At 34.0% G+C, this 22,886-nt stretch overlaps 5 protein-coding genes across 6 annotated transcripts in view; 3 read left to right on the top strand and 2 right to left on the bottom strand.

Annotated features, from left to right (window-relative positions):
• Window positions 1-533: 533 nt before the first annotated feature.
• Window positions 534-2,060, bottom strand: LOC107586610 (interleukin-17F-like). The gene is made up of 3 exons (XM_016274061.1): window positions 1,989-2,060; window positions 1,666-1,871; window positions 534-762 (listed from the first exon to the last, which is right to left on the bottom strand). The coding sequence occupies exons 1-3, from the start codon at window positions 2,031-2,033 to the stop codon at window positions 534-536; spliced, it is 480 nt and encodes a 159-aa protein (XP_016129547.1). The 5' UTR covers window positions 2,034-2,060.
• Window positions 2,061-7,630: 5,570 nt separating this feature from the next.
• LOC107586675 (interleukin-17A-like) lies at window positions 7,631-8,765 on the top strand. Its single transcript, XM_016274130.1, has 3 exons — window positions 7,631-7,681; window positions 7,889-8,055; window positions 8,402-8,765. Exons 1-3 carry the CDS (start codon window positions 7,649-7,651, stop codon window positions 8,622-8,624), a joined length of 423 nt encoding a protein of 140 aa, XP_016129616.1. The 5' UTR covers window positions 7,631-7,648; the 3' UTR covers window positions 8,625-8,765.
• Window positions 8,766-11,373: 2,608 nt separating this feature from the next.
• On the top strand, window positions 11,374-15,546 carry LOC107586676 (leucine-rich repeat-containing protein 57-like). 2 transcript variants are annotated; one of them, XM_016274131.1, is made up of 6 exons: window positions 11,374-11,617; window positions 12,305-12,439; window positions 12,539-12,674; window positions 13,632-13,900; window positions 13,995-14,180; window positions 15,433-15,546. In XM_016274131.1, the coding sequence occupies exons 2-6, from the start codon at window positions 12,356-12,358 to the stop codon at window positions 15,472-15,474; spliced, it is 717 nt and encodes a 238-aa protein (XP_016129617.1). In that variant the 5' UTR covers window positions 11,374-11,617; window positions 12,305-12,355; the 3' UTR covers window positions 15,475-15,546. The 2 variants fall into 2 exon arrangements, with proteins under 2 accessions (XP_016129617.1, XP_016129618.1); XM_016274132.1 differs by having other exon boundaries at window positions 12,316-12,439.
• A 682-nt stretch (window positions 15,547-16,228) lies between these two features.
• LOC107586658 (breast cancer metastasis-suppressor 1-like protein-A) lies at window positions 16,229-19,218 on the bottom strand. Its single transcript, XM_016274110.1, has 8 exons — window positions 18,750-19,218; window positions 18,172-18,262; window positions 17,967-18,094; window positions 17,762-17,841; window positions 16,695-16,791; window positions 16,528-16,617; window positions 16,384-16,448; window positions 16,229-16,300 (listed from the first exon to the last, which is right to left on the bottom strand). Exons 1-8 carry the CDS (start codon window positions 18,883-18,885, stop codon window positions 16,229-16,231), a joined length of 759 nt encoding a protein of 252 aa, XP_016129596.1. The 5' UTR covers window positions 18,886-19,218.
• Window positions 19,219-22,022: 2,804 nt separating this feature from the next.
• LOC107586611 (ral GTPase-activating protein subunit alpha-1-like) overlaps window positions 22,023-22,886 on the top strand; it is a 68,904-nt gene continuing 68,040 nt past the window's right edge. Inside the window, exon 1 of the mRNA XM_016274062.1 lies at window positions 22,023-22,371. Coding sequence (XP_016129548.1) covers window positions 22,266-22,371 — 106 coding nt within the window. The 5' untranslated portion in view covers window positions 22,023-22,265. The remainder of the gene's footprint in view (window positions 22,372-22,886) is intronic.

A 22,886-nucleotide genomic window follows, 5' to 3' on the forward strand; every position in this document is an offset into this window, starting at 1 on the left:
GATATATTTTAAAGGCAGAGGGAATTAAAGGACTGCTGGTATAGTTTTATTCTTGTGACTTTCTCATTATTGATTGAGTTTTTTCCCAAATAGAAAAAATAGACCATCAGAACAATATTTGTAGTTTTTTTTCTTATTTATTGCGTCATCATAACATTTAAAACACATTTGGATCAATAAATAAATAGTTGGCACAAATTAAAAATCCAGTGAAAATAAATATCCTACATTTGGAAGCACATGTAATGACATAAATAAATTGGATTATTAGATGGATCAAGTCGGATGAAGGGTTGAACTCCTTATCCAAAAATCGTGATGATGATAGATCGAATTCTTCTATTGCCAGAAAAATCTCAAATATATAATCCATAAAATATCATGAACATAAATATATATCCTACATTTTGCAAACATGTATATGATACCATAAATAATTTATAAAGTCATAAGTCTTAAGCCTTACGTTCTGGATTTGTAATACACTAATGATCAAAAATCGATAGTATTGTAACTCCATCAGGTCCCACATTTTAAACATGTTGTACATATGGACGAACGCAGGTGCATCCCACTGCAATGGTTTTGTACTCAAGTTTTAAGGAGTAATTCTGCTTTTCTCCTCGAATTTTCCTCAAGACCATGATTTGGGTGTAAATCGGTTTGGAATGGAAATCCTCAGCGCCTTCTAGCAAACATCCAGTCAGCGAACATTTCGCCTCTGCGATGCTAGAAGGGTACAGGCTGTCATCATGTGTAAACCTATGAAACAATTTGAATCATGATAAGTTTTAGGTTAGCGGGTTGCAACAGTCATATGTGACCCTCGACCACAAAATCAGTCATAAGGGTCAATTTTTCGAAATTGAGGTTTATACATCATCTGAAAGCTGAAAAAATAAGCTTTCCATTGATGTAAGGTTTGTTAGGATAGGAATATCTGGAATATTTGTAGAATATTTGGCCGAGATACAACTATTTGAAAATCTGGAATCTGAGGGTGCAAAATATCTAAATATTGATAAAATTGCCTTTAAAGTTGTCCAAATGAAGTTCTTAGCAATGCATATTACTAATAAAAAATTAAGTTTTAATATATTTACCGTAGGAAATGTACAAAATGTCTACATGGAACATGATCTTTACTTAATATCCTATTGATTTTTGGCATAAAAGAAAAATCAATCATTTTGACCCATACAATGTATTTTTGGCTATTGCTACAAATATACCCCAGCGACTTAAGACTGGTTTTGTGGTCCAGGGTCACATATTCTAAATATAAAAGCAATGTAATGATACTGAAATGACAGTTCATCGTCATCAAATTAAAAAATGAACATTCCAAAAGGGAGTTTTGAAATATAAAAGCAATAAACAAGTATATGTGGATTTGATACTGAAATGACAGTTCATCGTCATCAAATTAAAAAATGAACATTCCAAAAGGGAGTTTTGGTGGTGATGCCATAAAAGAACCATTCGGGTTCCACAAAGAACTTTTCAGTGAACGGTTCTTAGTGTGAAGAATATTTTAATAATCCAAAGAACCTTTTTCCACAATAAAGAACATTTTGTGGAATGGAAAGGTCCCATGGATCTTGAAGTTTCTTCAATGCCAATAAAGATTCTTTATTTTTAAGGGTTTATAAGACAAGGTCTTACGTGTAGGTCCATGGAGAGATGGAGTCGTTGTTGATTGGATGGATCGGGTTGGCTGAGGATTTGAACTCAGGATCCAAGATCAACTGGTATGATGAGGATGGATGCGATTCTTCTGATGACCTGTGGTTTGCTTTCTTCTGAGGATGTTTTGAAGGTGCCCCCTCAGCTCCAAATGATATTAAAACGAGCCCCATCATACAAGCCACCTGCGAAACACAGACACTGTCATTTCAGACTCAATCGTAGTAGCATTGCAAGTTGAGCAACAAAAATTCTTAGGAGATAGTTAGCAGGTCGTCTTCGAACATTTCAGCAATACTCACCATGAGAAACTGGATGGTTAGCGCTGATGACATAGTTGCATTCATTTGACCTGTTTTTAGTTTTTTTTCTGATGTCTTCTGTCAGTCTTAAGTCTTGCTGCTCTACATTTGAAGTGGCATGTGCAGTTTATATAGAGAGGCCTGTTCGTGCATTCTCAGCGGTGTAGGTGAACTTCCTGTGATGAGTTCTACCCTTTGATGGTATTTTATGTTGTCATATTCAATGTGTCAGCAAAAATCGCTTTGAGTGCATTGTGTCACTTCAATCACAGTGCTATTTCCTTTTGCCAATATGTGGCTGACAAATGGGTTTTAAATAAATATGAAATATTATGAACTCATAAATACACAATATTTAATTTCATTGTATAAGGTACCAATATGCAAATAAATGATTCTATAGATTTTCTCAGAACTAACGGCATTTTACCACCCTATGGAACTTGATTCCACCACAGGATGAACAATTAAAAAGATAATCTCTACTTTTTACCCCACAATTCTGACTTTTTTACTCACAATTTGGCATTTCTAAGAAAAAAAAGTCTGAATTGTGAGATGTAATATCAGAATTCTGATAAAAAGTCAGAATTGCAAGATATACAGTAAACTCAGAATTCTGACTTTTTTTTCTTAGAAATGCTAAATTTTGAGTTCATATCTCACAATTATATAGAAGCTTGTTTCTGCAATGGAATTTTTTTTAAAAAAGGTAATTGAAACTTTTTGTCTCACAATTTTCTTGCAATATTTAATTTAAATCTCACAATTCTCACAATAACTTTTCTTCTCAGAATTGAGTCTTCTTCAGATTTTTCTTCCCAGAAGAGTTTATATCTCACAATTCTAACCTTTATCTCACAATTCAATTCATTTCTGACAATTGTGAGGAAACAAAGTCTGAATTGTCAGACAAAAAATTCACAATTACCATTTGTATTTATTGTCCCATGGGTGAAATGACCTTCCATGCTTTTCTGAGCCTGCTATTAAATTTAACTAAAATTTAAATAAAACTGGCCCCAAAGTGATATTTAGTGGATGTATGAAGTCATTGATGTCATATGGACACATTCCACTAACATTTTACAACTAGAAAATATTTTTTTGAAACAATTTTGAACTATGGTTCTTATTTAGTGAGTCATTTTATTTTACATAAATACCATTTGGTTTGACATTTTGTTACCTACACTCTTAAAAATAAAGGTGCTTCACGATGCCAGAGAAGAACCTTTTTGTCTAAATGGTTCCATAAAGAACCTTCAACATCTGAAGAACCTTTCTGTTTCACAAAAGGTTCTTTGTGGCGAAAGAAGGTTCTTCAGATTATAAAAAGGTAAGAAAGAGATGGTTCTTTAAAGAACCTTTGACTGAATGGTTCTTTGTGGAACCAAAAATGGTTCTTCTATGGCATCGCTTGAAGAACCTTTTGAAGCACCTTTATTTTTAAGAGTGTAATGCAAAGAAATTCATACATTTTGTGTTTTTGAAGTGTCTAAATAAATTTTGTATCCACATATTATTGTGTTTATTGCATCTTAGCATAGCAACCATTACATACCAACATAACCTACTTTCATTGACCGCCGTCTCATAAGCACTCAGATCAGAAGGCATATATTAGTCTGATGAAATAAATTCTTGCTGGGTATGATTCTGTCCACTATACGTCAGCTCCTACATTGCCTTCTGTTAATGCCAGCGACCTCGATTGGCATAGTTTGCAAGAAGTCATGTCGACTTGGAGACTTCCGCCCCAGTGTCTGTAATGGCTTTTCCCACCAGCGCTGGTTTACGATTGCGTCAGTTGCAGAGCAATTGCGGTTTTACCCTCTTCTACTTTGAAATTTCTAAGGATTGTGGGGAAAACACAAGGCCACATGTTCAAGACTCAGAATTGAGGGTGATGCACATGCAAATGACAGTAATACAATAAAAGTAATCCCCTAAAACAGTATGACAGCTTCAAATACATGCATTGCAATAGTGTTCTTGTTGTGAAGTTTAAAAATGAGTATTGTATGTACTTTATTCAGTGTGTACTGTGTTTTATGATTTAAAAATACTTAACTTAAAGGGACAGTGTCCCCAAAATGAAAATTCTGTCATGTCATTTCAAACCAGTGTGACTTTATTTCATCTGTGGAACAGGAAAAAAATAAATATTTTTTGATGAACGCTCGGATCTAAAAAACATTGGACTCCACTGACATTCATTTTACGGACAAAAAAAAAGTTCCACCAAAATTTGTTTTAAAAAAAGCCGGTGACAGAATTTTCATTTTTGGATGAAATATGCCTTTAAAAAATACTCAGATTCATCATCTTAGACCATTAAACCCCCAATGTTTCCTAAAACCATTGGAAATGTGACGCAGGCCTCTGACCTACTTCAGGAATCTTAGATCTCCTACTTTATTACTCATGAAAACGAGTTCAGTTACTCAACGTCCAGGAACAGGGGCTTTTATAGTGACCCACATAAGACCACAAATTTGGAGAATCTTTAAAAGAGCTGAAATCAATAACCTAAATTTCCACGCTACATATTAGTTGCATCATTTTCACAGTTTCATCACTTATGAGATTATTTCCACATCCTACTGTGGATTTTTACTACTGAAGGCATATTGTGAATATTTGATTTCACATTCCCAGCTGATTAATCACAAACTTGGGGGAGAACCTTAAAGTTTCATGTTTCTTTGAATTAGACAGTGATGAAGTTCAACTAAAAAGCATAAGCAGCTCAAAGCATATAAGAAGTCTTTTTTATTTTTATTATTATTATTATTAAAGCAATTAGTAATACTCTTATTTCGTCACAGTGGTCATGCTAATGGTTTTATTTTGGCCAATGTATTTTACTGTGGTGAAATTATACAAGGCCGACTGATGTGTCTCAAAAGATCTTCGTTATATTTTCCTTTCATCAAAAGCAGAATGGTAAAATGAGGTCAGTGATTTGCTGAGTAGCTTCCGCTCACTGTGTAAATGGTTCGTCATCAGTCAATTTGAAAGCAAGTAAAAAAAAACTACATTCCCGCATTGGGAGCTGTCACATCAAAGAAAGGCAATGTCGGTGACATAACTCTGGGTTAAGCCACAGGGTGCCCAATAAAACTGCCCATTAATGGACGTCACAAACTCAAACCAATTAACTGTCAACTTTGCAAAATGTGGTTTCATACTTTTTGAATGGCTGCTTAATTATTCCTAAATGAAGCATTTTCATTTTTTTATTGTCTATAAATGTTAGTTTTAAGACACACTTTTCCAAACAAACTCACATTATATATAATAAAATGACAAAAAAAAAGTTAATAAAAGAAAAAGACACCAAATTCAGAATACTGACTAAAAAAGGAGCTGTCTTTGCAAATGTGAACGGTTATGTGGGTGGTGAAAATAGGCCGGTTTGCACTGTAGCGTTCAGATGCTATAGATCTCACCGCATAGAGACACTGTATCAGTGAAAACAATCTATCAAGAGCACTTCTCACTTTGATGCTGGGATAAGCTGCCATGCATCAGTACATAGCAGCTAGAGCGTCTATATAAGAATAAGCATGATTAACATTTTGCATTTATGCTTTCGCATGACGGAATTTCCAGAAAGACTTTTGAGATGGCAAATAGCTTAATGATAGTTGATCACTTTAGATAATCTATTAGATAAACTTTCCTTTTTGATATTTGGCATGTATTTGATAAAGAGAGCATTGCATTGTTTTTTCATTGTTTTTGCTTATTCATATAGTTACAAATATTTATTGATACACTGGCGTAGCCTGTTCATTCATGCATTGTTTTGGTTCAGTACTGATCTGAATCAAATGAGAATAATGCAAAGACATTACATTCTGTCCTTTTGCATATAAAAAGTTTAATTTGTGGAAAGAACAAACCCAGCTTCAATGATGTGCACGTGAATTGACCATTATGCAATGGTTAAATATTCTAACCAGCATAAATTCCCTGCTCCAGGTTTCCAGCTAACAAAAATATGAACGTTTTGTTAAGATTACAAAATTGTTATTTCTGAATGTTCTCTGAACATTCAAAATGTCCAGTTTTATATATGTGTAAAAAACGTTTTTTCTTGGTTACGTGAACGTTATAGAGTCAACATTGAGGGGAACATTCCATTTAATTATTAATTATTAATAATAATGTTTCTTTTGAATGTTCTCTAAACCATCTTAGTTTCAGAAAAACTTTCCATAAATTATGTATAATAATGTTTAGTTTTTTGCTAACGTTTTGAGAATGTTATTAAAGACCAGATAACTTTGAATTAACATTCTACACTCTAAAAAAATGCTGGGTCAAAACAACCCAATTGCTGGGTTTGTCCCTATTTTACCCAGCACTGGGTTGTATTTAACCCAGCATTTTGCAATAATGTTATTGGAAGAATGTTTGTCCATAACTTTGAGAGAACCTTGCCATGATGTAAAGCAAAGTTCCCTGTTAGCTGGGTTAGTGCCTGTCTTTGGTGAAAGAATAGACAAGCTATCCAGTAAATATTAAAGGGATAGCTCACTCAAAAATGAAACTTCTGTCATCATTTACTCACCCTCATCTTGTTTCAAATCTGTATGACTTTCTTTCTTCTATGGAACATAAAAGAAGATCATTTGAGAAGTATCTTTTTATACAATGGCCATCATTGGTACCCAAAACAGTTTGGTTACCAACTTTCTTCAAAATAGCTTCTTTTTTTATTCCACAAAAGAAAGTTATACAACATGAGGGTGTGTAAATGATGAAAGAATTTTCATCTTTGGTTGAACTATCCCTTTAAATAACAACCAACAAAGTCTTTCTGGTGTAGTTGGTTCACAAAGGGGGTCTCCTTGACTTAGTTGTCTCATGGGTGCAAACCAACCAACCATGGTAGAAAACAAGCATCCAAGGTGTAGCATATGCTGGTCTTTTGTGCTTTCTCAATAAGTTAGAAAGCAGGAAATTCATGTGTATTTTAATAGGAAAATATATGCATTCATCCATTTGGCACATTAGGATGACTGCAGAAAGCCTTCCTCCTCACAAAGACCAGATAAAAACATTAATTCATCATTTAAGAACATCTTGCATGAGTGTCACTATAAAAAAAAGATTTTTCATAGTTGTAAATAAAACTATTGTATGTTTTTAAAGAAAATACTATTTCACTGTGACTATATTCAATGTGTTCATTTCTTTGTAATTATTAGTGACATTTACTAGCAATTTCTTAGTGGAAACTGTTTCAAAGCCATTTTTCAGTGTATTAAACTGGCATGAAATTAACGCAAGACACAACCAAATAAAGTTCTGAAACGTGACTAAAAGATTGAACAGAATCCAAAATCTTGATAACTCACCCCAAAAGCCTGATTATTATGATTCAGCATTTTTTTTCTCTCCATGAAATGGATCTGCAACAATGCCAACATAGACTGATCTTTAATCCATAGGTCAGATTACTGGCAATGAGAGGGAAAATGCAGGTCTAAACATAGCAGCAATCACCTATCGATTGATCTGATGAAGGAATCCAGGTCAGAGGTAGGCCATATTATCTATGCAATCACGATCAAGCATTGCATAAATAGATGAGGTGAACGAGAAACATTTTCACATCGCAAGAGAATAAGAAGAGGGCATTAAAGATGTTTCTGAGCTTCTTCAACGCTAAATACATGGTGAGATGACCGAAACAGTCAGTTGTTTAACTCTATTAGTGATGCTAATAGTTATACTAGCACTATATGCTTGCTTTACTAGAGATTAATCTTAAAACTTTTTTTAGATTAAGTTTAAATGTAATATATGGTGACGAAAAGAGGCCTCCGCTCAGAAATGGGTTGATTTTAATGAAATATAATAACAGATAATGATCTTTCTTTCAGGTTTTGCTGAGCTGTGTGCTGGCGAACCTCACATTTGCCAAACAAGGGCAGAAAAAGATATGTGACACTAGTTTGACGATTTCCAATGACTTTTATGCCTCTCTGGATGAAGACGCAAAGGGAAATGGCAACATCCACAACCGCTCACTATCTGCATGGACCTGGATGTGAGTTACACAGTCACAGAAACAAATGATCCATTCGCCAAACTCATAAGTGAATCAAAAAGTACTACGATTTAGAATTACAGCGGTAGAATGATGTTTAAATCTGTTTTATGTCGACGAAAATCATTTACAGTTCATGGCATACGCAAAGTTTGATGATGTAGCAGGAATCAGATGTATTGTTTGGGAGGTTAACATCAAGCTAGCTGTCATGGCTACTATGTAAGTATTTTTAAGAGACAGCAGGCCATGTGACATCAGTGTAAAACAAAGACAATCAGGTCTTGGTTAGTTATGTGGGTTTTGTCTCAGAGCAATTATAGATTCTTGTTTTCTCTGCTTTCAGACCGAAGTTTTCACAACGCAGAATACCACAGGTCATCTTTGAAGCCCAGTGCAATTCAGAATATTGCACCCTTCCCAATGGCGTGGATACGAGACTGAACTCATTGCCCATTTATCAGGAGATCCTGGTGCTAAAACAGGATACGGAGGACAGGAAGTGCTTCAGGGCGACTTTTGAGAGAGTAACAGTGGGCTGTACGTGTGTGTGGGCCAAAACCTCCTAAAATTACTCGTATGTTTCCATATTAGAATGAACGTATTTATTTGTTCCTATAGAAGCTGCGACTTTTAACAGATTTTAAGTTATTTTGGAGACAAAATGGTTCCTGAATGAAATTTGTTTTAAATATTTGCATTTATTGATTTAGCAGACGCTTATGATATTTATGTATTGAGTATTAATACAATATTTAAGCATGTTTTTGATAGTTTCTTTAATTAATCAGAACACTTATCTATCACTGTCACGATCATTATTGTGAACTCTCTGTAAGTTTTGAGGTAGTTAAACATCATAACACTTTTTTTCCCGAAAAATGTTTGTATGGTAATTGGTTTTGCTGAAAAACCATAAAATAAAGAAATGTCATTAAAAAAAAAAACATGTTGTCCAGCTAATAAAAATATGTTCTAAGAATATTTTGCTAATGTTTCCTTTAAAGAAAACAAACCCCAAAAAAATTCTGAACGTTCTCTGATAGTTTAAAAATCTAGCGTAGCGTTAGTTCTGGCAGGTCACGTTAGTCAAGCTCGCATCAGCTGACCTTCAGCTGATCCCCATCTACCTATGGGAATAAGACACCTACCTAAGTATTCATATATAAGGTCCCTCAGTATTATCAGCAGTTATCACATTGCTCAATAGCTAATTACCCTCCTCCATCCCCAACTCCTCCTCTGTCAGTCAGGATTCAGCCTTCTGATTCTCCTTTGAATCAGACTAATTCTAAAATGCGTACATAAAATGATTGAACTTTAACAATATCTGCAATACATTTATGTTAACTGTATGCTAATTGTCAATCATCTTTGACGATAGTGGTCCTGACAGAAATACCTTTCTTGGTTATGTGCATGTGAAGGGAGCATTCAATTTTATGATTTTGTAAACATACAGGAACGTTACTTTTGAATTTTCTCGGAACAGTTTGAAACAAGTTTTAAAAACAACAACAACAACAAAGAAAAGTTAAAATTTGTAACATTTTTAATGTTTAAACTAAACATTTGGGGGGGGGGGGGTTCTATGAATGATGCGTAAATAATTTTTGTTTAATGTTTTGAGAACATCCTTAAAGACCAGATAGCTTACAGTACTGGAAGAACGTTTGTTCAAAACTTTGATGCTGATGATACATGGGGCAACATTTTGAGCAATTTTGCCGGGAAACTTTTTCGAGCAATGTTTCTTGGACAGTTTCCCATTGAGAATAGGTAACAAATTTCTATCTGGATATTTTAGATCGGTCGTGGGCCCTGTGTCACCTGCTTGCCCGTTGATGGCAACATTGCTCAAAAAGTGACCCCGTGTATCATTCATCAGCCTCCGTGTTAACTGCCTCTGCTCTACTATACTTCTATCAAATATAGTAGTTGCATTAAACACAGATTATAATACACCAGTATTGTCTCTTAAATCTTGATCAGAATACCCTGTTGCTGAAACAGGATACGGAAGACAAAAAAATGCTTAAGTGCAACTTTTGCGAGAGTAATAGTGGGCTGTAAGTGTGTGCAGACCAAAACCTCCTAAAATAACGTGTTTGTTTCAATGTTACAATATACTTAATTACTTGTTTCAATGAAGCTGAGGCTTGTGCTTTTACTTGTGTATTGCAATTTGTAATGTGTATTGTAATTTTAATATTTTAAGTTATTTTGTAGACAAAATAGTGCCTGAATTACAGTTTTATTATATATTTATGTGTATTAATTTAGCAGACACTTATGTAAAAAAAAAGAGTAATAAAACATTGAAAAACTTTTTTGATATTTGCATTTGACCAATTAATAATTGACCATCAACATTTTATGAATTTATGAATATGTGTGCAATAGCTTGTCACTGGAGAAAAACTGGGGAACAATTTGACCTTATCTATGCCTAAAAGGTGCATTAGTATCTTAGAATAGTAATATGTACCTATAAGGTAGCCTACTACTATAAACCGTTTAGAAGTAAATAAGGTAAAAAGTTGTACATTTATGGGTACTGCCACAATGAAGCTTTGGTACCCTTAAACTAAAGGTACACTTTTTGCAATTTTCTTTTTTACTGATGCTTTAGTAAGAAGAGAGTAACTAGTCATTATATAATAAAGTAACTAAATAGCAACAATTGCATCTTTTACCACATGTCAGGACGTGGATGTGGTCTCTGGCACTCAACACTGTACAGCCCTGACAAACATTCACTATGGTAACCATAGGATCTGTTATAGACAATATTAGTTGTTGTTACTATAACAATCATTGCCACCAATGTCAGAACTAAAAAGAACAGAACTAAATCAGAGCGATTCTGAATGCTTCATACAGTTGAAGTGTTTTCTATAACTTAGTGTCATAGAATTTTCTTATATATATGATGTGCAAAGTCCATGCTTTTTCTCTTGTGAGTAGATCATTTTGATGAAATATCATCTAACATAAGTAGCTGGTAAAGAATTGTCTGACAACTTAATTTAGTCTAATTTATGAACAGAGCAATGAATAAGATAATTTATTATTATTTTAACGTAGGCTATTAATAATAGCTGGAGTACACTTAAATATGGTAACCCCAACCCTATGGACGTTTTATAAGGGAGACCAATTATTGATAATGCATGACATGAATGCATGGCTAATTTAGATGTATTGTAATTTAGATGGATTTGAAAAAATCATGGCCGTGTCACAGCCAAGCCACTAAGTGGCGATATACAGAATATGCAACGGAGGATACATTGTCTATTACCGCCAGCCAGCGGACGGGAGGTGCAATTACACGCAAGAGCCTCAATCATCTGTCTGTTTCTACATAAACAAACATCAACCTGGGATGGGCAAAGTTCCTTAGATCACCATCTGATAATATTGTATTACTGTTTTACACATTTATAAGCGCTTAAAGAAGGATCTTTAGCTCCAGCCAACGGGATTCTGTAAACTTTTCCTGCTGTACACATTGTCAAACTGTGGATTTACAGATAGCCAGTCGAGCTAGCTGGCTAAGGTAAATATTACTCTGAAATAATATGCAATATTAAGCCGAATTACATGGTTTTCAGTCGCGCACGTTCAGATTGTTGACAGCTCTTCGCTGGTTAGACTTCGCGCTAAAGTGCTGAAAGATTATATTTAGCTCTGCAAAGCTGTTCAATGTTCCAAATTTGTTTGTTTTTTTGGCTCAGAAATTATTATGTCATATGGATTATATTATTTACTATGTTTTTACTATGGTAACAACTATTATAACTCTAAGATTTTAGCTTAAATGTTCAAGTAGATTTTTACTTAATAATTTGTGAATGAATGAGGATTACAACTTTTAGGATTAAACCGTATTTTTCATAACTCGTTCTATTATATTTTGTAGAAACCCTATTTGTGTTAATCTAACCACGGTAAGAGTTGAAGGGTTAGTTCACCCAAAAATGAATATTCTGTCATCATTTACTGACCCTCATGTTGTTTCAAACTCAAACTCAAGTCAATGGCTACCAGCAACTGTTTGGTTACCAGCATTCTTCAAATTATTTCTATTATGTTCAACAAAAGAAAGAAACTCACAACTTGGGTGAATAAATTACTGAATTTTTATTTTTTGGGGTGAACTATCCCTTTAAATAATGGTCACCACACAATAACCTTGGTAACTAACTAACTTTATTATTTTTTTTTTAATCTAACTTTATTTTAGTCTTCCAGTAGATTTCCTGATATCAAATTCGACAGCATCCATATCCTGTAAATGGGGAACAATGCGCTCAAAGCTCATTTGGAAACATCTCAGAAGACTGGAGTCTTTCAGCTGACCGGAAAGGGTTTGACGGAGGTACTAATAGGCTTGTCGTAATCATATTCACCGCTCTGATGCACTTAGCAGCGATGTCCTCATGGATTATTAACAGCTCACATGTCTCTGTTTATGTAGTTCCCAGAGGAGCTGCAGAAACTCACCGGAAACCTGCGGACAGTCGATCTGTCCAACAACAAAATCGAGGTGCTTCCAGCATTCATAGGAGGCTTCCAGCAACTCAAGAGTCTCACAATAAGCAGCAATAAACTGAGTAAGTGTACACAAATAGCTAAATATGGCCAACATAAAGATAAACTTATCATTCTACACTTTTATTTTTGTTTTTGTTTTGCAATCAAAACATAGTTTTATATAATTATTTTGCTCATTTTTTGTCCCTTAGAATTAAATATGTTCATTTTGCTTCTGTACTTTTAAGGCTTTTGTATGTAAATGAGCTCTGTTGTGATTGGCTAACATCTTTGCATGTCAAAGTAGTAATCCCCTGTCAAATTGATGCATGGTGAACTATTTCTAAATGGCCCATTTTTGGGAAGTTGACGACAAACATTTTCATAATAGCTAATAACAATTTATAATGAGTATTGGGGGAAGATTTATATTGGCCAATGTTTCTTTGAAGTTTTCCCCATTTTTAAATCAGTTTTTGGCCTTCACTAATTCATTTATGTTCATCTTTCTTATTTAATTGTAATTTTAATATAAACATTAAATATTATTATTTAAATATAAATATTAAAAAAGTAATTATAAATGATCATTGTATTTAATTGAAAAACACAAACACTTAAAATTGATCATAGATTTTATATATATATATATAATTACAACTTTTAATGTCTCTAAAAGTCTTATACTCATCAATGCTGTGTTTATTTGATCAAAAATACAGTAAATATAGTGTTAAATAAACAGTAATATTGTGAAATATTATTACAATTTAAAATACGTTTTTTAATTGAATATATATATATTAAAAATGTAATTTATTCCTCTGAGGCAAAGCTGAATTTTAGCAACCCTTACTCCAGTCTTCAGTGTCACATGATCCTTCAGAAATCATTCTAATATGCTGATTTCCTGCTCATTAAACATTTCTTACTATAGTGTCTACATAATAAATCAAAGTCATATTATTTCATAGGAGCCTGTATTCTATGATATGAACCCTTAAGCACTCCATTAGTTTTTTTTCATTCGTGTATAGCCAGTCTACCAAATGACATCGGGAAACTCAAGAAGCTGGAGACTCTTATTTTAAATGGGAACCAGTTGAATCAGGTTCCTTCATCGGTGGGTCAGCTGAAGTCTTTGCGGACCCTGAGCCTGTCTGGGAATCGCTTCAAGGAGTTTCCTAGCGGACTCTGCACCCTTCGCCAGCTCGATGTTCTGGACCTGTCCAAGAATAAGATCCAGGTGGTTCCTGCAGAGGTGGCCGAACTGCAAGCCATTGAAATCAACCTCAATCAGAACCAGGTGAGGTTTTTTTTTAGTTTATTGCGTTTAGGAAATGTGTCTATGGTATAGATGTGTCAGGGTGACTTTTTGTGCTGTGTTTGTTCTGTTTCAGATTTCGACTCTGTCTCCAGAGGTGTCTCGTGCTCCCAGACTGAAGGTCTTACGGCTGGAGGAGAACTGTCTGGAGATCTCCTCTATCCCCTTCTCCATCCTCTCAGACTCCCAGGTGTCCCTGCTGTCCGTGGAGGGCAACCTCTTTGAAGTTAGAATGTTGCGTGACCTAGAAGGATATGATAAAGTAAGTTTGTGTCAGTTTAGACTACTCTTATAGCTCTAAAGCCTTTTATAAGAAGACATAAAAATGGTTTTGTTTTTCTTTTTAGTTTAGATTCGAGGTCCAGTGTTAATAGTCAGTTTTGTGTGTCTCATCCTCTTCTATAAATATCACGTGTTTTTCCAAAATGGAAAATACCACAGTTTAAGTTTGAATGTAAAACAAAGCTGGTCTAATTATTTGTTTTTGACACAGTCAAATCCCCCAAAATCCAACCAGACATTTCAGCAAGGTGTAATAGGATTTTAGAAGCGGCGAAGAGATAATACTTTTTTGTTGAAATCTAGCTCTGAATTGAGCAATTCACTTCAGTTCAGTTCAGATTTATTCTTGTTTCACACTTGTCACATTTACACCAGGGATTAAAAGAGAAAGAAAAAAAATGTCAAATATAATTTCCTCCAAATATAATCCCTTATTAATCTAAGAGCAATTTTAATGTTTCAAGCAGTGCTGTTTACACTGTAGATGTTATGTTATTTTGTGTGTGTGTGTGTGTGTGTGTTGTTGATTCTGAATGAAGTTTGATTAAATCTCTAAACATTTTGAACCCAGTTTAAACATCTAGTTAGTCCACTTGTTATTAGTTCGCCCAAAACAGATCTTACTTCCAGGTGTAAACAGGGCATCAATTGAAAGCTTTATGAGTTTGATTTTCACATTAAAATGTTTATTACAATCATGTTATAAGCAGAGGTTTCATTTTCCAAAATGAGCAGATCATTTATTATTACACTAACTTTTAAATGGTAGTGTAACCCAGTTTCCAGAAAAATATTAAGCAGAAAAAAAACTTTTTTCAACATCGATAATAATAAATGTTTCTTCAGCATCAAATAATCATATTAGAATGATTTCTGAAGGATCATGTGACACACTGTTAAATTCAGCTTTGCCATCACAGGAATTACATTTTAGAATTTAACAATAAAAAGCAGTTATTTTAAATTGTAATAATATTTCATAATATATCTGTTTTTGCTGTATTTGTGGAAAAAAAGGCAACCTTGGTAAGCAAGATCGCATTTCAAAACCATAAAAAAGATCCTAATTATTCCAAACGTTTGACCCGTAGCATACATTCTAAACAGTCTTAAGCATGTGATTTAGGAGTCTAATGCCAATCTACATTAAAAAGACTTTTTAAAATCGTTTTTTATACTCTTTCTTTCTTGCATAGTCATATAATGACTTGCTTTAATCTTTGTTTTTTCAGTACATGGAACGTTTCACTGCAACCAAGAAGAAATTTGCGTGAACAGTCAGAGGCTTGCTGCACCTGTCCTCTGCACTGGGCTTACCGTAGAAAGGTTTCAGCCGAGACTGCTTTCCAAAATGAGCCAATATTTGGCATGACATTTCAAAATGTCTCACTTTCAACATTTGATATGTTATCTATATTCTATTGTGAATAAAATATAAGTTTATGAGATTTGTAAATTATTCCATTCCTTTTTTACTCACAATTTGTACAGTGTCCCAACTTTTTTGGAATTGGGTTTGTAGAAAACGAAGCGTTTGAGAGAGGCGGGGCATAGAGGACCTACAATAATGTACAGTATTTGAAAAATAATGTGTTTTTTGAACATTAAAGCAAGTCAACATATTCTGTTACACCAAATACACAAAATAATGATCTTTAAAAAAGCCTCATATGACCCCTTTAAGCAGCATAGATGTTTTCAACATTAACAATTTTTTTTTGCAGCAAATCAGTGTATCAGAATTATTTCTGAAGGATCGTGTACACTGAACACTGGAGTAATGATGCTGAAAATTCAGGTTTGCATCACAGGAAAAAAAAAACATTTTAAAATGTATTAAAAAAGAGAACAGTTATTTTAAAGTGTAATAATATTTCACAATATTACTATGTTTACTGTGTTTTTGATCGAATAAATGCATTAGAGACCAAACTGGCCAAACTTTTGAACTGTAGTATTTAGTATTTAACTAATAAATAATGTAATATTACATTAGAAGAATAATTTACTTCAATATAGTTATGAAAATTAAACACAGTAGCTAATAGATATGATCTTACCATCGGTCTTTACTCTATGAGGTCCTAATGTTGCCATGGCCTACAAGATATTAACAAAACACAATTTACTTTACAATAATAATCATTTCATAAAAAAAGGGGTTCTGTTTTTGACAGTCTAACCTTTCTAATAGCAGTCCAGTCTTCCAGTATATCCAGGTCTTGCAGCATGTAAACTATATATGGTCACAAATGACAGACTTTTCAAGCAAATTCTGGATAGACTGATGATTATAGGTATGAACAACAGGTTGAAGTAAAGGATATCGGACACAACGACAGGCTTTTTCTTTTTGTCTGGACTGAAGGGATCTTTCTTCTTATTTTTTCTTGATTGTAACTCATCGGTCCAGAGCTCTGTAGGGGAAATATGACAAAGATTGTATAAACACAAAAAACTAAATTATTTGTGACAGTATTCACAATCTCAATACCTGAAGTAATATCTATACTGTGACGGTCTTCCTCCAAACGTCTGATCTTCTCCTCTAGTTCACTTTGCACCGTATCAAATAATAACAGTTTTTCACTCTAGAAGAGATCAAATGAAACAAATTAGAATTGTATTTAGTTTTGAAAGTTTGTTTAAAGGTCCCATATTGTCAAAACTGAAATTTCCCGGCTTTTTTCATGATAACTGAGGTCTAGGTGCGATGTAACTACCATATAAGTTTCAAAACAGTCAGTCCACAGTAAAATGCACACAGCCTGCATAAAGTAGCTGTGATTTTTCACGAACCGCTGTGACTTCCGTAAAAAGTTGACGTCAGAACTACACAGTCACCGCCTTCAGTCACCACCCCGAGCACCACCCACCGTCCCACTCTCCTTTTGTGACGATCGTTTCTGTCTAGTCTGCTCGTTTTATCGCATTTAACCACAACCGTCGTCTGTTTTTTGTCTGGCAGTGGCAGCAGATATGCGATCAAGTGTCTAATTTGAGGCTGTATTACGTCGAATCTGGCACCCAACATCACAACAAGATGATATTTTAAGCTCCTTATGTAGCCGAATCTGCGCTGGTTTGAATGGGCCGCCTCTACTTTCCCCTTTGTTTTGCTGCCTCCAGCTAGCGCTGTGACGTCGCTGACCCTATTTACCTGTGGTTGTCCTGACCGTGGGTCACTCAGAAAACAACAGGCCAATCAGAAGAGAGGCTCATGAATATCAATTAGACAGATCAAAATCGACCTGTTCTCGGCAGAGCTCCTGAGAAAGGAGCTGTAAAAATATATTGAGATGGTTTTTGGTACTTATACCGCAAATATATATTCTTAAGGACATCAAAACCTAAAATAAAACTCCAGAAAGGTGTAAAATATGGGACCTTTAAATAGATGCATGTTTGAATGTGGTTACTGGCAGGCTTTTAGTGCTGTTAAGAGTATAAAACAGCTTCGAGTAATATAAATACTCTTGTATGGCTCAGTTATGATGACTCAAGACATTTCAGACATGCACCGTTGTTTAGGTAATAGCAGATTACATCTGTAAAGCTCACCTCCCAGTGCTGGAACGCTGCTTGGGTTTCACAGTCGCATTTATTTTTCACTGATTCCAAGCACAACTCTCTGTAGATACCTATGCACGAATGTATTATTTCAACAATGAGACAATGCACTTTCTTACCTAAAAAAACAAAACTCATTTAAATGCACAATTTCAAAGAACAATAATCCCATGTTCAGTTTGGACATCAGACAGACCTGCAATTTTAGTTCTAATCTGCATGTTCTCCTGAAGATATGCAAGGGGTTCCAGGTACTCTGGTGCCTTTCCCGACATCACTTCCTGAAGTTTGGTATCCATTTGACTCAGTCTCTCTTTATATAACCTAAAGAAAAGTTTGCATGCACTTGTAAATAACATATTCATGCACAGATTAAATACAAACAAGAGGATGGTACATACTGGTCTTTGAGGTCAGTGAACTGTTTTTCTAGATTTGTCATTTCGTCAATGCATTCCACCCTTCTTCTTTCACAGTCCTCATCATCCATTTCTGTGAGTAAAAAATGTTTTATTTTTTTATTCATTTAAAGTAATAGTTTGCCCAAAAATGAAGATTTTATGAAAATTCGCTTACCATCAGGCCATTCAAGATGTAGATGAGTTTGTTTCTTCATCAAACCATATATGGAGAAATGTAGCATTACATCACTTGCTCACCAATGGATCCTCTGCAGTGAATGGGTGCCGTCAGAATGAGAGTGTAGTCACAATACATTCATTGATGGGCTTGGGTCACATGAAAGACTTGTGGAAGACGTATCAGCTGTTTGGACTCTCATTCTGACGGCACCCATTCACTGCAGAGGATTTACTGGTGAGCAAATTATGTAAGAAATGTTTGAAATTTCTCCAAATCTGCTCCTCTAAAGAAACAAACCCTTATTTGCATGGTTCTTGTATTGCAATTTGAATGCAATAACATGTTTCCATCTATTCCTGTATATCTTCCTAGAGAAAATCAAAAGTCTCATTCGCACCTGAACTTTCCCCATCTTCAGAGACAGAAGAGCTCTCTGTATCCTCATCTTCTGAGCTGCTCCCCTCTTGCTCTGCGAAATCCACCTCCATCTCTTCACGGTTGCTCTCCTTCTTTTCTCTCGAATGCACTGGCATCCCGTCTTTTTTTAAACTTAAGACTACCGGGAAATAAACTGAACTACTTTTCACCTTTAAATCAATCTTTTATGTGAGCAGATGTGTTTGTTAGCTTGATGTTATTGCTAAAAACAAAACAGACAATATACACATCTAGATGTATCATGCTAACAAACGTTCAAATCCTGCAAATTACCAGTAGTTGTCGATTAGTCTAGATACGATGAAAAGAAAACAGGCAGCTCTTGCTTATTAAATCGCTTGACCTATTTTAATAATTTGCAAACCACAAAAACCCCTCTGTTTTGCTGTTTTTTAAGCCATGCCACCCTCTGAAAAGCTGCGCGGAATGTGCGCTGTTGTAGCACTCTGGGGCTTGTAGTTTTTATGGTGACACCGATCCTTCCGGTACTATTGTTCTTAGTGGACTAAAGAACTACAGTTCCCCGTCGTCACTCGTCCTGTGGGAGAGCGTGTTTACGGCTGCAAATACAGGCTGTATAAATCAATGGACGACTGGATGAAATGATTGTGTTGTTTTAAATGCTGTATTAAGTAAACTTATAAAATCTCATTTATTATTAACCAGTTTTAACCAATTTCATTTTCAGACAATTTCACAATGCAACAATAATTCAGAATCTCCTAACCTGGTCTTAATCCTATTTCTTCAAGTTTTTTTTCTTTTTTATTAATTTATTCTCAAAGGAATATGTCACTCAAAATAAAAAAATTTATATATAAGAATACAAATACTTTTTTTTTTTTAACTATTTTGGAAAAACTAAACAATAAAGATAAAGTTTGAAGTTTTATTGTGTTTTCATTCATTCATTCATTTATTTTACTTGTTTGCTAGAATATACGAATACAGAACAGTATCAGGGCAGGGAAGCAGCTTACAACTTATATCACTATTATCTTATGATTATTAAAAATCTGGAACTTATAGGGGTGAAACCTGCAAACTTTAAAAAGAGGTTAAATTGATTATTTCATTAAATCATGTATTTCACTCTAAAGTATATGTTATATTTAAGTTATACATTTAAGTATATGTTTATATTTTTAAATATGTAATAAAACACCACAAAAAAGATGCTTATTTTGTACTTTATGCATTTTTTCAGTCAACCTCTGTCTATTTGCCAAGTTTTTATTCCTGCAGAGAAAGTCGTTTTTTTTCAGCCTTGAAGAAATGAGCACAATAAATTGATATAATACAGTTTTAACAAATAGATATTTACACATTATTGAGCCACAAAGGCAAAACATACAATGATAAACAGAAAATGGTATATTAATTAAAACAGCTTACATAAAACAAACAAAAAAACATGAATGCAAAAACATAACGGCTAATAAACATATCTCATTATAACAGTTTAGAAATCTCTTACGCTTCTTTTGTCAAATATGAAATCCAATCATCTATTGATACTTAAAAATGAATTAATAAATATTGTTTATGAATGTGTAATGTTTCTGCTGTCCTGTCGATTATTATTATGATTATTTTTTTATTGCAAACAACTCAGAGTTGACATTAATGAATAACAACTTAGCATACATTACACATAAAGTCTCAAAAATACATCCAATGTCATCTGAGCATATGGAAGAGAAGAGAAGAGAAAAAAAAGAAGTTGATAATGACTTTTTCACATTTAAACAGCTTTTTAATGAACATAAAGGCAGGAACAGAACAAATAAAGAAAAGAGGATTTAAAAAAAAAAACACCAAAACAGGTATTAATCACGGTACATGAAAGATCTCATCATATCTCTTCAAAAAAGAAATACATTTTTTGTTATTAATTACTCTTAGTGATTGAATTAAATGTTCTACTTCACATAAGAAATCTATAAAAGTAGGTATTTTCTTAAGAAACCTTTGTTTGTTCAAATAGAATTTTGCCAGAAGGATAAGAAAGTTAACAGCAGATTCTAAAGATTTGTTTTGGTTTTCAAAAAAGCAAACAACATCCTTAATGTGTACATTACAGTTCATATTAACTTTAGAAAAACAATAGGAACTCAGATCTTTCCAGAAAAGTGATGAAACATTACAAGAGAAAAATAAATGACAAATATCTTCACTTTCTTTTTTACAGAAGGTGCATATATCAGCTACATCACAAAATTTCGACACAAGGGTATATATTATTTACACAATTTTAAAATGCACTTCTTTCACTTTATTAGGTATACAGTATTTATATGGTAATAACCATGTTTTCCTCCATTGAATGTTATCTATTTTAGAACCCCCCCAAAAAATTCCCTTTCGGAGAAATTGAGTTTCGAGAGTTTTCGAAGAATTATTACATTCTTTACTTAAAAGCGAAACACCTCCCAAACATTTTTTTTTCCTTTTTTTATTATGCAATAAAAGAACAACGCATAAAATTACAAAGACAAGTATAAGAACAAAAGGCAATAAGGGTTACAAACAATACTCCAAAGCATACTATGTTAACTTATAAGATTTACACCATGAAAGAGTCTTACATGCAATAGAATTATTAGAGTTTCTTAAAGAGTTTACATATACATCAAAATCTTCCCTGAAAATAAAAAAGTAAGGAGTTTTCTTTGAAAATGTACACTTATGAATGTAAACTTTAGCAAGATATAGCAATAGATTAATATTACATTTACACTGAGAAAGATCTAAATTCAAGGAGTAACCAAAAAACACAATTTTGGGGGTTATACAAAAGTTTGAATATAAATATTTTTGAATAAAAATGGAAAAGTCAACCCAGGACACTTTAGAATAAGCACAGTCCCAAAATAAATGATTGATTGTTTCTTCAGACTGAAGGCAAAAGGAGCAATTGGGGGAAATACTATTGTTAAATTTAGCAAGTTTGTAATTTACCGGATAACAATTATGGATCATTTTGATAGAGACTTCAACAAGTTTATTAGATAAGAAGAATTTTTGTCGAAGAAGCCAAAACTCTTCCCATTCTATATCTCACCTCCCAAACATAACTGTGAAAGTTGTTTTGAGCGTGACTCATGGGTGAGGGAAGCTTTCATCAGACTGTCCTGTCGATTCTGGTGAGTGATAGTGCTTCAGATGACTGCTGAGCGTTGAATGACTCTGGCTTCGATTAAGGTGTTTTTCATATCGCGTCCTCCGCCATGTTTTCAGTTCTTCAGAGAGGTGTGTGTGTGTAGTTCACAAGACACACACACACACACAGAGGAGGGCTGGCTGCTCTTTTCTTTTGTCTGACCTCCTCTGCTGAAAAAAATGCACGCCTCACCTCTATTTCCTCAAGTTTCCTTACAACCCATAACACCTTTCGAGCCGCGAATCTGACAAGCCCTTCCATGTTTGAGGGAATTAACGGAAGATTATCATTAGCTCTTCAAAACATCTCGGAATGTTCTCTAAAAAAACTCATGGAGATGTCAGGAAATCGACACAGAAAGTGCTGGACCCCAAGAAGGACGTGCTGACAAGATTGAAACATCTGAGAATCGTTATTGGTGAGAAATAACATTATTTGTACTCATTTTATGGTCCCAATGTTGCCTTGCAGGGAGCTAGCATGCTATATAGACAGGAGAATGAAGGCACCATCAGCAATGGGGTGTTTACTAGTATTTTTTTTTGTTTGAAGTCATTTGACAATTATTGACAGGTTTGCATTTAGAAGCGTGGCCAGATTTGCAGTGGTTTTATAGTGTTTTGTGTCGTTCTTTTGTATGGTTGAGTGTTTTTATGTCTGCAGTGGGTGTTGTTTTGATATGGACACATGCATTGGTTTCACTGAAACCTCTTTAGATGTCAGTGAATCTGTTGAGCAGATGTTCTGCATGCACATTTCGACTTATTTTTTTAATTAAGTTTAATGGTTATTCAAATAAATAATTGACATTCCCTTGTTAGGTTTATTAACCTGTGTATTCATGTATTATACATTTATTTATATATATATATATATATATATATATATATATATATATATATATATATATAATTTGTATCAGACATTTTTGAT

The sequence above is a fragment of the Sinocyclocheilus grahami genome, unplaced genomic scaffold (assembly GCF_001515645.1).
Source record: "Sinocyclocheilus grahami isolate Dianchi unplaced genomic scaffold, SAMN03320097.WGS_v1.1 scaffold84.1, whole genome shotgun sequence".
NCBI classification, from domain to species: domain Eukaryota; kingdom Metazoa; phylum Chordata; class Actinopteri; order Cypriniformes; family Cyprinidae; genus Sinocyclocheilus; species Sinocyclocheilus grahami.